Raw genomic sequence first — 14,277 nt, 5'->3', positions numbered from 1 at the left:
GCAAGGCAAGGCAATTTTATTTGTATAGCCCGTTTTTACAAACAGTTTGTCTCAAAGGGCTTTACATGGCATCGTAACAACATCCTCTGTCCTTAGACCCTCACATCGACTGAGGAAAAACTCCATGGAAAACCCTTTTAACAGGGAAAAATTTGAGAAACCTCAGGGTGGGCAGGGAGAGCTGGCCAGCTCGATGGGAGGACTGGATGGCAGACTGGTCCATGGGAAGGGAGGGCAGGCCGGTCTAACAGCAGGGGGAAAGGGGGGGGGGGGGGTTCAGAGCTACCTGAACCAGCCCTAACTAAAAGTCCTGTCATAAAGGAAGGTCTTAAGTCTAGACTTAAATGTAGTTAGAGTGTCTGCCTCTTTGACCCATGGAGAGAGCTGGTTCCACAGTAAAGGAGCCCGGTAACTGAAGGCTCTACCTCCCAGTCTGTTTTTAGAGATATTGGGAGTCACTAACAGACCTGCGTTCTGGGAGCGGAGTGCTCTGGTAGGACAGTAAGGAATGATTAGTTATTTCAGATAGGTTGGAGCTTTATCATTAAGAGCCTTATAAGTCAGCAGAAGGATTTTGAAGTCTATTCTCAATCCTACAGGAAGCCAGTGGAGAGAAGCTAAAGTGGGAGAGATGTGCTCTCTCTTCCTAACTCCTGTCAAAACCCTCGCTGCAGCATTCTGGACCAGCTGGAGACTCTTTAGAGAGTTTTTCGGACATCCTGACAGGAGAGAGTTGCAGTAGTCTAGCCTAGAAGTGATAAATGCATGCACCAGTTTCTCAGCATCACTCTGGGAGAGGATATTCCTAATCTTAAAATCTACTTCTCTGGCACACCTCAGCCAGAAATCCAAAATGGGTCAAGAAGTACAAAATGGTTACGTGAAAACACTGTGGAACACTGATTGGTCTTGAATCATCACTGCGTCACCGTGTCATCACTGGCTCTGCAAGCACAGAATATCCTGCACGGCTATTCGTACCCGTGTAGGGAAGTAACATAGTGCAGTTTCAGCCGACGCGACCCCGCTCAGGCTGCAGCGGCAGCACCATTCATCCTATTAACCATTTTTCTACCATTGCAATGAGTCTGGAAACATTATTTTAAGGCCGAAAAACTCCGCAATGTTACTTTAAATAGTTATATCTTCCGACAGCAATCACTTATATAGAGTGTTTGGTATGAAACACGGGTCTGTCAGTCACTCTGCTCTGCCGAGGAGAAAACTTTCCTTGTATCCTACAACCTTTATCCAAGGAGGAGAGAGAACGGCATAAAGGGGCAGTCCTCTCTGTGTGTGCAGAGGGATGCGCGTGAATGTGGTGATGTAGGGACGAGGGCGGGGACTGCTAACTCCATCGGCTGACAGGAAGTTAGCCAAAATGACCAAATCGCTTACTTCTGCTTTAATAAAACAAAAAAGTCCCAAATCGAGTTGATATATAGACTATATGCCTTTTGTGTCGGGCATTGGGGGTGCATGGCCTAAAAAGTTTGGGAACCGTTGGCCTATGGGATCAGCCGGGACCAGTGAGTTATCTCAGAGGCTATAGCCTGCATGATCGGCTGGTAACCTCCGTTATTACCCCAGGGAGAAAGTAATCCGATGAATTTACCTGCAGCTCTTTGGAGATTTACCCCTGGTTGATATAATTCCTTTTGGAAGATAAATGTTCTCACAGGTGAAATCTAACAATTGTGGCAGCCACATTAGTTTGTCTGAATGTTAGGTGAAGCTTCGTGTGGCAGAACAGCAGCGCTGACTCGGGGCTTTATATGTACAGATATCACAATAAATAAATGTTTTAAAATGAAGATATCAGCGTATTAACTCTCTACTCTAAAAGCAGAAATGGAAACAGCGAGTAAGCGAGTCTCAAGTCCTCAAACTTATTACTCAAGTCACTGGTCATCACAGCATTAGCTTTCATGTGAAGACTGTGTTTTTACTTGCTGTGATCTGTGACTAACAGGCGGCTGACTTCATTCTTTTACTCACCTGTCTACCAGGTGTGTACGACACAATATCCAATAAAGACAACAGGAACAGAGAAGAAGGTGCACCGTGCCAGACAGAAAAAGTAGGGGGTAGAATCATGAAAAATAAAAATGTCTCGGTGTACAGTGGAAAGATTAATATCACACAGCAGCCCCTATAACAGGTTCAGGCACACTGACCTCACAAACGATGGTGCTTAATACATTTAAATTAACCTTACAGTGCGCACTCAGCCGTGCCCAATATGTCTCTGTGCCTGTCAGCAGGGGCAGAAAATGGAGGTCAGAGCCAAACACCATTGGCTCTTTGGCAGGAAATGTAATGGCAGGTGCAGAGACCATTTCTTAACACTGCTCAACCATGAGACTTTATTATATATCACAACTTTGCTTTTCCTTTTAACTTATTCTGACACAACACTAGCAGCTCGGTAGGCATATCAAGGTATTTAGGGGAGGATAGAATAAGCAGATGCAATCTAAATGCCCTATTGGGAAGTCTGCCTCGGTGCCAACCGCTGCACACTTGTTGTGTTTGCTCTGCACAGAAAGGATAAACCACATCACTCTCTGTGTTTTGGCAGATGTACTTACACTGTTAGATATTTTGAACTGATTATGTTCCTATGGGAGTTGTTATGCTGCGTGTTTCCATAACACTGAAACTTTACAGCAGCTTAAATATCTACAACTGTTGTCCAAACTGGTGAGGAAGGAGGATAGCTGTGGGAAAATGAGCTCAAATGTAAATCTGAATTTTTTTATTTTGCATTATTCCCTTCAAATATTTTCTTTTACATTCACATGCAAATACATAAACCCCAATTAGGACTCATGCTGCCTTCATGTGCTATGGTGCAGATGGTATTTTCCATTTGTGACCTGGTATTTTCCAGTGCGTTGTGTTCATGTGCTTTTGTTGTTGTACAGAGAAAATAAAGATGGTGGACACACAAATTCAGACTTGTTACTTGGGTAAAACCATGCACGTGCGGCATCTATGTGTATATATGGGGTAAAACAATTGGATTGCCTAGTTCATCCCTTACAGCAAGAAGATGAATTATCAAAACTCAAACGGTAAATATTAATATTCATGGAGATTTAGCACTGGCTATTTGGCTAGCTTTTTTAAAGCGTTTTTTACTATACATGCAAAAGGCTTGAAGGAGGAACCAGAAAAATACAGTAGTGGTTTTGTATAAATAATTGATCTACGGAGGAATTTCCTGAAAACACTTGCTGAATGAGTCAGTGTTCTGCTACAGTTCATTGGAATTCATAATTAAAGGCCTCCCGGACATCGTCCAGGAGCCCCCATGTACACATACCCTCTAAAATATTAGAAAACTTAAAATCTACACATTATTTGAATAAATGTACATGCTGCTTCACTATCACCTTTCCTTTTGTGAGGGAGAAAGAAAGCTTCAGAAAAGCCTCAACAAACTATTCCTCACCTAATATGCTCTGATGGACCATAATGTACATCTAGCAAGTTTATGGTGGACTTTTATGCTCTATCTTATTAGTAACATCCATTAGATTATTGCTTAAGTCTTGGCTCACTCTGCTTTCCACCATTTTTAAGATGTTTGGCATCATAGCATAATTAACTTAACCTTTGGCTCTCTCAGTCCACGGCTATTCTCCACCATCCTCTGTCTGCTGCTCCTTGCACGGTGTCTGCTTTGTCCTTGGCTGCTGTCACGCACACGTCCGGCTCTCTGTCTCAGCCTTTTCTTGGGAGACACACAAAATGACCAGCTCCATGTACAAGAACAGAAATATATTCTTGTTGTTTTATGTTTTTGGCCTGTCTAACCTCCTCATTTCGATTTTAATCAGTGTCCTGTCTGGACAATGACTCTTCTGCATTGACAGTGTAATTGTGGAGGAATATTGAATGCAAAATGTGAGTTGCAGTGACAAACCAATAACCAAACGCATTACAGCTCAGCACATTTCCAATTTAAATGATAATAAAGACCATGAATTTTCTTGACACTGCTGTGCAGTATCGCCTCCCCAAAACATTTTGGAGTCATCATTCTCACTGTGATTTGTGGCCTAATCATTTACATTTCGCTTTAATTCTCATATTGAAACAGCATTTATGTTATGTGGCCTAAATGTTAAATATCCCCCTGGCTAGACAGGGAATGCGCCGTCAGTAAAAAATTAGCTTTAATCTTGATAAGCTGTTGGTGTGGCTGAAAAAAAAGGTGAATGTTAATGTTTCCAAACAATCTATACCGCCCGACCCGGTAGGTCAGGTCTGATACGCGTCCAGTGGGAGGAGGGAGGAACAGAAAAGAGCGCGTTTGGAGTCGGGAAGCTGCTCTGTGGTTTAGTGTGGTGCACACCTCCCCTCTCCGTAGCGCAAAGAGCCTCCTCTCGCTTTACGGAGCCTGCTTGCAATTCCTGCTCTTCGTGCCAGAGCCTGCAGCTGTCTCTCTGCTGCGTCCCAACGCCGCTGTTGTGGGAAACCGTCGCCCTCTCAGGACGAACCGCCGCCAGACTTTTTTTTTTCTTTCCTCAGAACAAACCCGAAGGACGTTGCAACTTTTAGTCGTTTTCCAACAGGAAACGGAATGAAGACACCTGACAGCGCGTAACGCCCCATCCGCGTGTTTACTTAAATCTTTGCAACTGTGAAGGCTATAGGAATGTGGAATACAAGTCTATCTCAACGGTGAGTGTTGAAATACGTTTATCATTCCTCTCTCTCTCTCTCTCTCTCTCTCTCTCTCTCTCTCTCTCTCTCTCTCTCTCTCTCTCTCTATGTGTGTGTGTTTTTTCTCTCTGCGTGTGTGTGTATTTTGGACTAGACGTAGGCGTTCAGCCAAATTAAGTTTGGAGCTTAAACGTCGAGTCTGTGCATGACTGATTTTTGAATGCAAATGCCATTTCAATTGTAACCAAATGCCTACAGCAACCTAGCCTATGTCTATACTTGTAATTGCACTCAAATACACACACATAAGGTTTAAACATCAAACGTTTCCTCATCTGTCCATCCCTCTCCTGCAGCGGAACGACCTGCCTCTGCCCCTGACACCATGACCACTGACTTGAACTTGACCTCCCTGCTGAATGTCACAGATCTCCACAATCACTCAAGAGGATGTTCCCTCACCAAGACGGGCTTCCAGTTCTACTACCTGCCCACCGTTTACATCATGGTCTTTATCACGGGGCTGGTGGGCAACAGCCTGGCCATATGGATGTTTGTGTGCCACATGAGACCCTGGAGCAGCATCTCTGTCTACATGTTCAACCTGGCGCTGGCTGACTTCTGCTACGTCCTCTCTCTACCCTTCCTCATCTTCTACTACTTCAATAAGACGGACTGGATATTCGGGGATGTTCTGTGCAGACTGCAACGTTTCATTTTCCACGTGAACCTTTATGGAAGTATTCTGTTCCTGACCTGCATCAGTGTTCATAGGTACACCGGGGTGGTGCACCCACTCAAGTCTCTGGGTCGCCTGAAGAAGAAAAGTGCAGTAATAACCAGTGTGTTAGTGTGGGTGGTGGTCATTATAAGTATTTCCCCGATCCTTTATTACTCCAGGACCGGCTTAAAGCGCAATGCAACCACTTGTTACGACACCACCACTGAGGATGAGTTACCTGGTTATTTCATCTATAGCATGACTTTGACTGTGTTTGGGTTCTGCATCCCCTTTATTATTATATTTTGTTGCTACGGCATGATAGTCAAAGCGTTAATCTGCAATGATATGAACAACGCGCCCCTGCGGCAGAAATCGATCCACCTGGTTATCATCGTGCTGGCGGTCTTCGCCGTCTCCTACCTTCCCTTCCACGTGATGAAGAACCTCAACATGAGGGCCCGGCTGTACTTCCAGAGCCCTGACATGTGTGAGTTCAATAACCGTGTCTACGCCACATACCAGGTGACGCGTGGGCTGGCCAGCCTGAATAGCTGTGTGGATCCTATTCTTTACTTCCTGGCTGGAGATACCTTCAGGAGGAAGCTGTCACGGGCCACTAAAAAGCCCTCAAGGAAGGGGGACACTGTCCTTCAGTCCAAGAGCGAGGAGACGGCGCTCAACAGCCTGGCAGAGTATGTAGAGAATGGGGACCGGAGGCTGTGACAGGGCACCTCTGTGTGCCTGCTACTGGGCGTGGATCCCTGTTAGCTTTAGAAAACACAGTGGACTTGATACTGAATGAATAAATGCAATGTCTAGACTGAAGGCTGTATTGTAGAATAAACTGGACGATGGTTTATAGACCTGTAGGATAAATACTGCATTTAACCCTGTGATAACCATCGCTTGCAGCTTGCAGCCTGTCGATGTTGATAAGCTACCGTACTGTATTGTCCTTTACATGTATTGTACTCTGAATGTTGGAGCCATCACTCTTTGTTCTTATCTAAATACTAAGTGTTGCTTACACTTCGGACTAAATGAACATCATGATCAGACAAGCCGGAGGAAAATAGGTTTCCCTTCAGCTTGTACTGCCCTGTTCATCAATTTGATCAGGAAAAATTGGACTGAGAATGGATTCTCTCTGGCCACCGAGCTGATCCTTAATCAATAGCTATTAAGCAGGTGGGAACCTGTGGTTAAGGGAGTGTACCTGGGATGGCTTTTAGAGGAGAAAAAAATGCACTGAACGCGAGATAGCTGCATGGATGCGCCATGCAGACACTGTAATGCACTATGACCGGTGAATCTCTGCGCCGAGGGTTACCTATCTATCTTACTCCTCATTTCTTTCCGCATCTATTACAGTATTGACTGTGTGAGGAATGTGGTCGACTAGTTTTTAATTTTGACAGCTATGAGGTTGAGGTCTGCAACGGCTCTGTTACCACAGTCTTTCTTCCCTTGTTAACCTGCTCCCTACTGAAAAAAAGAGAAAATAATACTTACAGTATTTTTTGTGTATACGATACTATAATGAATGTTTTGTACAGGATGTTGTGACGTTCCAGATGAATTTGTGTTGTTTGTTCCAGTCAGTATCAGTAATCCAGATCCTTAGTGCATGAGTCTATCATCCGATCTCATCAGTGAAATGCTGTCTATAGCCACAGCAGATTGGAACTGCTCAACTCTTTATTGTAACCTATGTGGAATAATAGCTTATCAATGAGCTGAAGCAGACACACACTCAGTCACCTGCTTTGTGTCTACGCCGATATTGAAGACTTTCTTTTGTATGAGATACCTCAAAGTAAATACTGCACTGTGTTTGTGTTTTGGCAGTAATCATTGTTTTGTACGTATCTGTTGTAGTTACTCTGGAGAAATGACTGTGGAGTTCTCTCAGTATATATTTTACCCTGGACTACATAGATGTTTGATGTCTCTACTAATACATTTGTAAATCTGTAATGTGGTCAGGTATTGTCAAGAAAGGAAGTGAATCACCTGTATGGGATATTTGGGGCCACCAGTATCTTTGTCAATAAATTTTTCTATTTAAAACATGACAGACAGTGTAATGAGATGTATAATTCCTCAAAGATTGTGGGTGATTTAAATTCTCTGATGATTTATGGCATTTATGTCCACATGTTTACACCAGCTGCACGTGTTCTTAGTCGAATGTATGCACTGTCGTGTGTGAGCAAACACTGTTGGTTTTCGGAGGCATTTCGTGCAGAGTTGTGTCCTCTCGCTGCTCCCCCTCCTCTCTCTCTCTCTCTCTCTCTCTCTCTCTCTCTCTCTCTCTCTCTCCGTGCTACTGTTGACTTTTTTTTTTCAACAGAGCCAGGAGGAAGCGAGGGGACGAGGGAGGAATAAAGAGTGGCACCTTTTCTCCTGGCTTATCCTAAGACAGCTTTTGTGTCCGTCACAATGGTGTGGGGGGTTATTGATGCAGACAGGGGTGTCGAGGCTGTTGCCAGGACCCCGGGGCAGCACGGTGTTGTGGGCACAGGAAACCAACCAACCCTCTTCCTCCAAACGGGGCCCATGAATACAAACAGCTTTTGATTTCCTTGCTTTGAGGTGCAAACAGCATAGCAGGTTTTGGCAAATTGTGTGTGTTTCTCTGTTGGAGAGCCCGTAGGCAATGGAGACCTTATTCAGCTAGGTAGTTGTTTTAGCCGTTATTTCCGTTTGTTGGTTACCGGTTGTTGTTTCGGTATCAAAGGTAGCCACTGTGACACGCTCGTGGACCACAGGCATATTAATACACATGTATCTGTTTCTATTTGTGGCATATGCATCCTCTATGCCCTGTACACGTGATTTGATAAAAGGGACTGAGTTGGATTCAGCCAGCGCCAAACTTCGAGCCAGAATCAGTGCTTTTGAACCTGAGTGTCGAATCTTGACTTGCAGAAAGTCTGGATGCTTGCCAGTATCTCCTCCCTCCTCCCTTTATCCGACACCTTTCACCTCTTTTCTCTTTTAGAAAAAAAAGAAAAGAAAGAAAGACGAGGTTTTGTTCGCTTTATTTCACCTCCTTCAGGGACCATTGGGGTTTGTGGAGGAGAGAGTTCTGCTACACAGCAGAGGACAGAGGGAAGAGTGGAGTGTGAAGAGTGATGGCAGTTGTGAACAACAAAGTTTGTGTTTGTGTGAGTGTGTGTGTGTGTGTGGCTTTTTTAGAGTGGGGGCCCTGCAGAGTAATCACAGTCAGGACAGCTAACCAAAAACACCGAGCTTTGTTCTTAGAGATTTACAGTGGGAGCTGGGACAACCACATCCATCACAGGGGCACTGTCTGCTTTAAACAAAAACTACCGCTAACCACAAAAACCAAACAGAATCAATATGTCAATGTGTGGTCCTTTGTAAGCAACATGTGATACACAGTGCTGTGATTAAGCTGCAAACTCTCGTGCATCCAGCGCATAAATACCATGTGACACTGCTACAAAAACCACGTGAGACAAAATAAACTCCCACATCTTGGGTGTTGTATTATAAATGAAACATGCAATAACTTGAAGCCCTCTGATACTTCCAGGACAGATTGCATTTGTGCACAATATTTTTTTGCAATTTGATATTTTCTTTAATATTAATATCAACTACTAGACCTCGCAGCAGAGGTCCTGTGCTGCACATACATAGGAATATCAAAATGGACTGACATGTTGGGGATTGATTTAAGAATAAAACATGAGAACATTTCCACAGTAACCAAACATACACTAGCCAACAGTCTGATCCAATTGACTCAGACCAAACACTGCTGTTCAGGTAGGTGGCAATCAAAATACTTGTGTAAGGATTCAGGCTGTTGATGCATGCCCAAAAAGCAAACAGGTTTGCCCGCGAGTCTGAGGTCACAGATCATAAGAATCTGCAGGTGTACTGTATAACAAAATGAAGCTCTAGTAAGGCAGGGCACACAGTTGCACACTCATAGATTAATAGTCAATTCATTAAAAGTCAATTTTACAGGCTTGATAAAAAAAGGCTATACCAGAGAATAATCTAATATTGCTACTGAACTTGATCACCCATGTGTGAAAGTGGATGACAAAGACTTATTCACAGACTACAGATGATTCTGTATCACTCAAACCTGTTTTCCTAGAGCTCGCAATCTGCAACCCCATAGGTTTTTGTGTGTGTGTGCATGTGAGGCTATGCCATGGAGCATTGTTTGCATGCCAACAGGAGGACTTAAAAAGTAATCTGAACTGGATTTGGTATGTCTATGAACGGTGTTCATGAAACTCAACCCATTCCACCTATACTGTAGTAGGCTATGTTTACTCCCAGTATTGTTTGGATGGAATATGTTGCACTGTTGGTACGGTTTGTATTCTGCATTGCAACATTAGCATCAACAGCTTACCCTTCAAGCAGACTGGATGCCACTAGGACCTGGTGACATCAAGGGCTGCAACCAGCAGGTTCGCTTGTAAGCAGATTGACTTGCTAACTTAGGTGGAGAAAATAGACGGGAAGTAATGAAGTTTGATACTGAACTCAGTGTTTTCTCTAGACTGGTAAACAAACACCTGTTAACATTATATGCACTACACTTGATCTGAAGTACAATTATGAAGTAAATGCAATGTTGTATTTTAATGATAGATAGACCATTTTATATATAGCTCAAAACAAAAATAGCATGTACAAATAATAGAATAAATCGAAAGTTGAGAAAGATGAAGGAATGAGTCTTGAGAAGAATTTTGTAAACATTTCAGTTCAATTTTATTATAAAATAGTAATCTTCCACCTCTGTTGTGTTGAATGTCAACATTAGCAGCGTCCGGGACAATACTGACATGATTGAAAAAAAAAAGAGAGACATGTACGTATAAAGAATGAATGATGTGCTATAAAAAGTATCAATGGCCTAGGGTAAGGTTACTTTTTGACAGTAAAAGCTATTTGAAATGAAACGGGTTTCTTTGATGCATTATGTTTACTGTCGCCTCTGGTGCTGGTCTGTTGACACCAAGAAATAATTTCCCGTTCATCATATTGTCAGACGTACACATTTGAGAGGTGAAGCTTAATATAGACTTGCTCCGAGACTTGTATGGACATGTAAAACCAAACTGAAAGACGCTTTGTTACTCTACAGATGGTGTCAGCATAACAATAGATGGGTACTGTCATAATTTTTAACTGCATGGTTTATTGCAATCTCATGCTTATTGCTTGCACTCCTGCAAGTGAAAATATTACGAGTTTAGACTTAAGTAAATAGAAAGAAGCAATACAACAAAAACAATCTGTGCCAAATACATATAAATGTGCATAATGTAATGTATGTACAAAACTGTGTCAATACCGCTTTTGTAAGGTGTGCAAGGATTAGACAGATTAGACTGGGAGAGGAGGGTGTGTGCGAGACAGAGCAGGGGCTGTCATATTTTGGTTGTCATAAGTTTGCGATCAATATCTCTGCTGCCACTCCTGTCTGGCTTCTTCTTGATTTTCTGCCGCTTCCTTGCCTTGTCATTGATCAATCTGAACGATCGGCTTACTGGCTGACATCCATAAACCTACATCTTTGATTTCACACAATGGGGTCACAAAGCAGTTTAACCTTATCAACATCTGCGAGCCTGGTAGTGGTATGGCTTGTTTGGATTTTTTTCAAGCTATTTTGATATTCATCCCATAGGTTTTATTCAATATACATTTTGAAAAAAAAGAAAAGGTAAAGCTGATAATGTTTCTCACAGGATGTGGCTCTGCAAACAGACTGACACAGCTGGGCGACAAGAGCGTTGTGAGACAGAGTGCAGACGGCCTGGCCTGTCTGATAAGAGTCATGAGATATGAAGTTTAGCTCTGAAATGAACTGAGGCTAAATAAAAAGGGTGCTTGCTGCTTGAAAGGACAGGGAGGAGAAATGATAAGGCAAGGTGTGAGAACAAGTAAGAACTTGGGCGATACCAAATGTGCACAGATAGTAGTCATAGAAAGACCTTCAGGGGAAGAAGCACTAAGAGAAAAAAAGCGAGCTAACAATAGAAGCCTACATAGATTTACTGAGAGCATGGTACAAGTTTTGAAGAGATAGATACAGAATGTGTAGGTGTGGTGAAGATGGGGAAGGGAAAACAGTAGAAAACATAAAAAAAACAAGCAAGGAAACAATAACAAAATACCGTATGGATGTTGAAAAGGAAAAGGTGATCACAGTTTGTTTTTTTGATTGCTTACGCAGAATTTTGAAAACAGGGTCACAATTAGTACAGCTGCACACCCAATCAGCAGAACACCTGAGGTCCTTTGCCAAATGAACCACTCTTGTAAAAACTATACACTCATTTATTTAAAAGAAACAAAAACATACGTTTGTTACCATATTGAAACACACATTTCATATGACTTAATTCTGTTTGAACCAGTTATACACTGTTATACAACACACTCACCAGACACCACAAGACCAATGCTGCGGACTGATGAAAATATTATTTATTTTTCTACATAAACCTAAAACAGACAACATGTCAACAACACATGTTCCAGTTTTTATGCTACTACAGTAGAGTTCATAACACTGTCAGCTCAGCAAATGAAAAAAAACAAAATAACCCCCCCCCCACAAAGAAACAAACTGAAAATACAGTACAGACATAACTGGACATTATCTCTTCACCTAGTTGGATCAGGCCAGAGAATTTCATCAAAATCACAGGTGATATCCTCACTGGCCCCGTGCAGACAACGTGTGGAGTTTTGAATGTTGAATTCGTGCACATCTGCAGTGTCAGTTTGGTCACAGGCCTCCTCCATGGCCTGAATGAAGGGAACCTGAACCTGGGCCCAGAGACTGAAACCCTCCACCGCCATGCCAAGAAAAAACTCTTTGATTGGTTTAGAAACTGAGAATATACTGTAAACTGCGGATGGTGTTGACAGCAGTTCTGGACCAGAGTGGTGGAATGACTCATTGTCTCAGATGACAATGTATTGCATCTGATGCATTTCTGACCCCTTCCATTTTGGTTGAGGAACTCACCTGCTGTATTTTTTTTTATAGTGCTTTAACCTGATTGGTGTGTCGACAATTAAGCAAATGTGTTTGGGTACCTGATGGTTGTGTTTAATCATTTGCATCATAGGTGTGGTTGTTTAACAGTCAATGTTTTGGAAGGAAGTGACACCATGATATACTTCTGCGTCTAATGTACAAGTGTGTTTAGTGTTTTGCAAATCACTGCATGTATTGTTTTGCAAAAAGTGTGCGGGTGACATTGTGGTAATAGTGGTGCAAATCTGGGCTGATGTTTTACTCATTGAGTGTAACGTTTTAATAATTGTGTAATACTTTTGATTTTAGTGTTTATGCAATCAAAAAAAAATGTTGTAATATGGCAGTATGGTGATTCAGTAACAAGCTTCTACATGTTCTGTTGCTATGCCCTTCAGTTCATAACATTAGTCTGCTGTCTAGTCTATTTCTTCAAAAAGATACTTCAATAAGATCATGAGAAATATCTCACACAACAATGTCAGAATCAATACAGAGGACTTAAGTGGAAGGCTGCTGTGAAGACAACAGTAACAAAATAAAGAAGACATTTTTTTTTAAGTATGTAACGGGCTCCTCTCTGCCTGCAGCTTGTCTGCAAGTTGTAAAGCTACTGAGGGTGATGAGCTATGCACTCCACTGGAGTCCAATGCTTTTATTAGCTGGCATCCTGTCAGTCTGCCCACTGCCCCACTGTGAGATGGATGATAAATCTCTCAAGACTTAAGTTTATGCACCGGTAGATTATATCCGCTCCGTACTCATGGTGTGTTAGCATGTGTGTGTGACAGAGTGTGAATAAACTTTTGTTGTAAGAAAGGAAAGGGCTTTGCAACAAGCTATGTGTAGGCATATATCTATTTATACAGCACTTATAAATAATGGAAACATAACCATATAAGCAGTCTGAGTAAGAAGCTGGGTCAACGTTCGCCTTCACAGGTTTACTCCTCCTCAACAGTTTTTGGTTCACCGTCAGACAGGTCCTGAGCTGTGTGTGGTGGGAAAGACAACCCTGTTTCTGTGAGGGATTACAACCTCCCATGAAGAGTCATTAATGTTTAGTTCTGGCTTGAGTGGCATTTATGAAACAGCACTTGAGTTTGTTCAGCAGTATTTACGAGTCCATTATCATCTTCCTTAAGGAAACCAGTAGAAGCTTAGGGATCCATTGCATGCTATATCCCTGGGATATTATATGACCCTGCAGATCCATCACAAATGTATTAGGGAGAAGCAAATACTACTTTACTCTAATAACTCCCTGGATGCAAACAATCAAAACTGCCATGTTTCTTCAGGTTTTACCATGAATGCACTCCACAGTCTTAATTTGTCTCCTTCACCATGTATGATAATGATGATATGATATGATATGATATGATATGATATATTGCAAATAAGATATTCAACTTTGGATGAAACCCGTTTATCCACACAGGAGTTATATATGTCCAGTCATAAAAAAACACACATAATAATACCTTGGTGTAATGTGCACTTTTCTTTTTTAAATGAGTCCAAGGACTTTTTAAGAATGCATTCAGTACATGTACTTCCTTTTTCTCAGTTTCAGTTTCTTTTATTCCAGCAATGCACAGTACCCTGTACAAACACTGGACAAACTCAAACACTTGGAGCACTGCTTACATTTAATCTATGTGCTCCCTGGCTGAAGAGGGAAGAGAGAGCAAAGGGGCACGTCGGGACCTCGTATCTTCTCATGAGAGCACGACAAGTGTTGTTTGTGTTTATTGTGCAGCCACAAACAAATCTGTAAACATTTTGAAATTCTTTCTCCCTCTCTAAATCGTTTCTTCTCACACTG

At 42.2% G+C, this 14,277-nt stretch overlaps 1 protein-coding gene across 1 annotated transcript; it reads left to right on the top strand.

Annotated features, from left to right (window-relative positions):
- Nucleotides 1-4,444: 4,444 nt before the first annotated feature.
- Nucleotides 4,445-7,389, top strand: p2ry1 (purinergic receptor P2Y1). Its single transcript, XM_083984685.1, has 2 exons — nt 4,445-4,692; nt 5,031-7,389. The coding sequence occupies exon 2, from the start codon at nt 5,060-5,062 to the stop codon at nt 6,119-6,121; it is 1,062 nt and encodes a 353-aa protein (XP_083840811.1). The 5' UTR covers nt 4,445-4,692; nt 5,031-5,059; the 3' UTR covers nt 6,122-7,389.
- The last annotated feature ends 6,888 nt before the right edge of the window (nt 7,390-14,277 follow it).

The sequence above is a fragment of the Trachurus trachurus genome (assembly GCF_905171665.1).
Source record: "Trachurus trachurus genome assembly, chromosome: 13".
Lineage (NCBI taxonomy): Eukaryota > Metazoa > Chordata > Actinopteri > Carangiformes > Carangidae > Trachurus > Trachurus trachurus.
The sequence above is the reverse complement of the archived record's forward strand: the minus strand, read 5'-3'. Positions and strand labels throughout refer to the sequence as shown.

What these genes read in the sequence shown, in the direction of transcription:
- p2ry1 (XM_083984685.1), top strand. Translation starts at nt 5,060, where the DNA reads ATGACCACTGACTTGAACTTGACCTCCCTGCTGAATGTCACAGATCTC.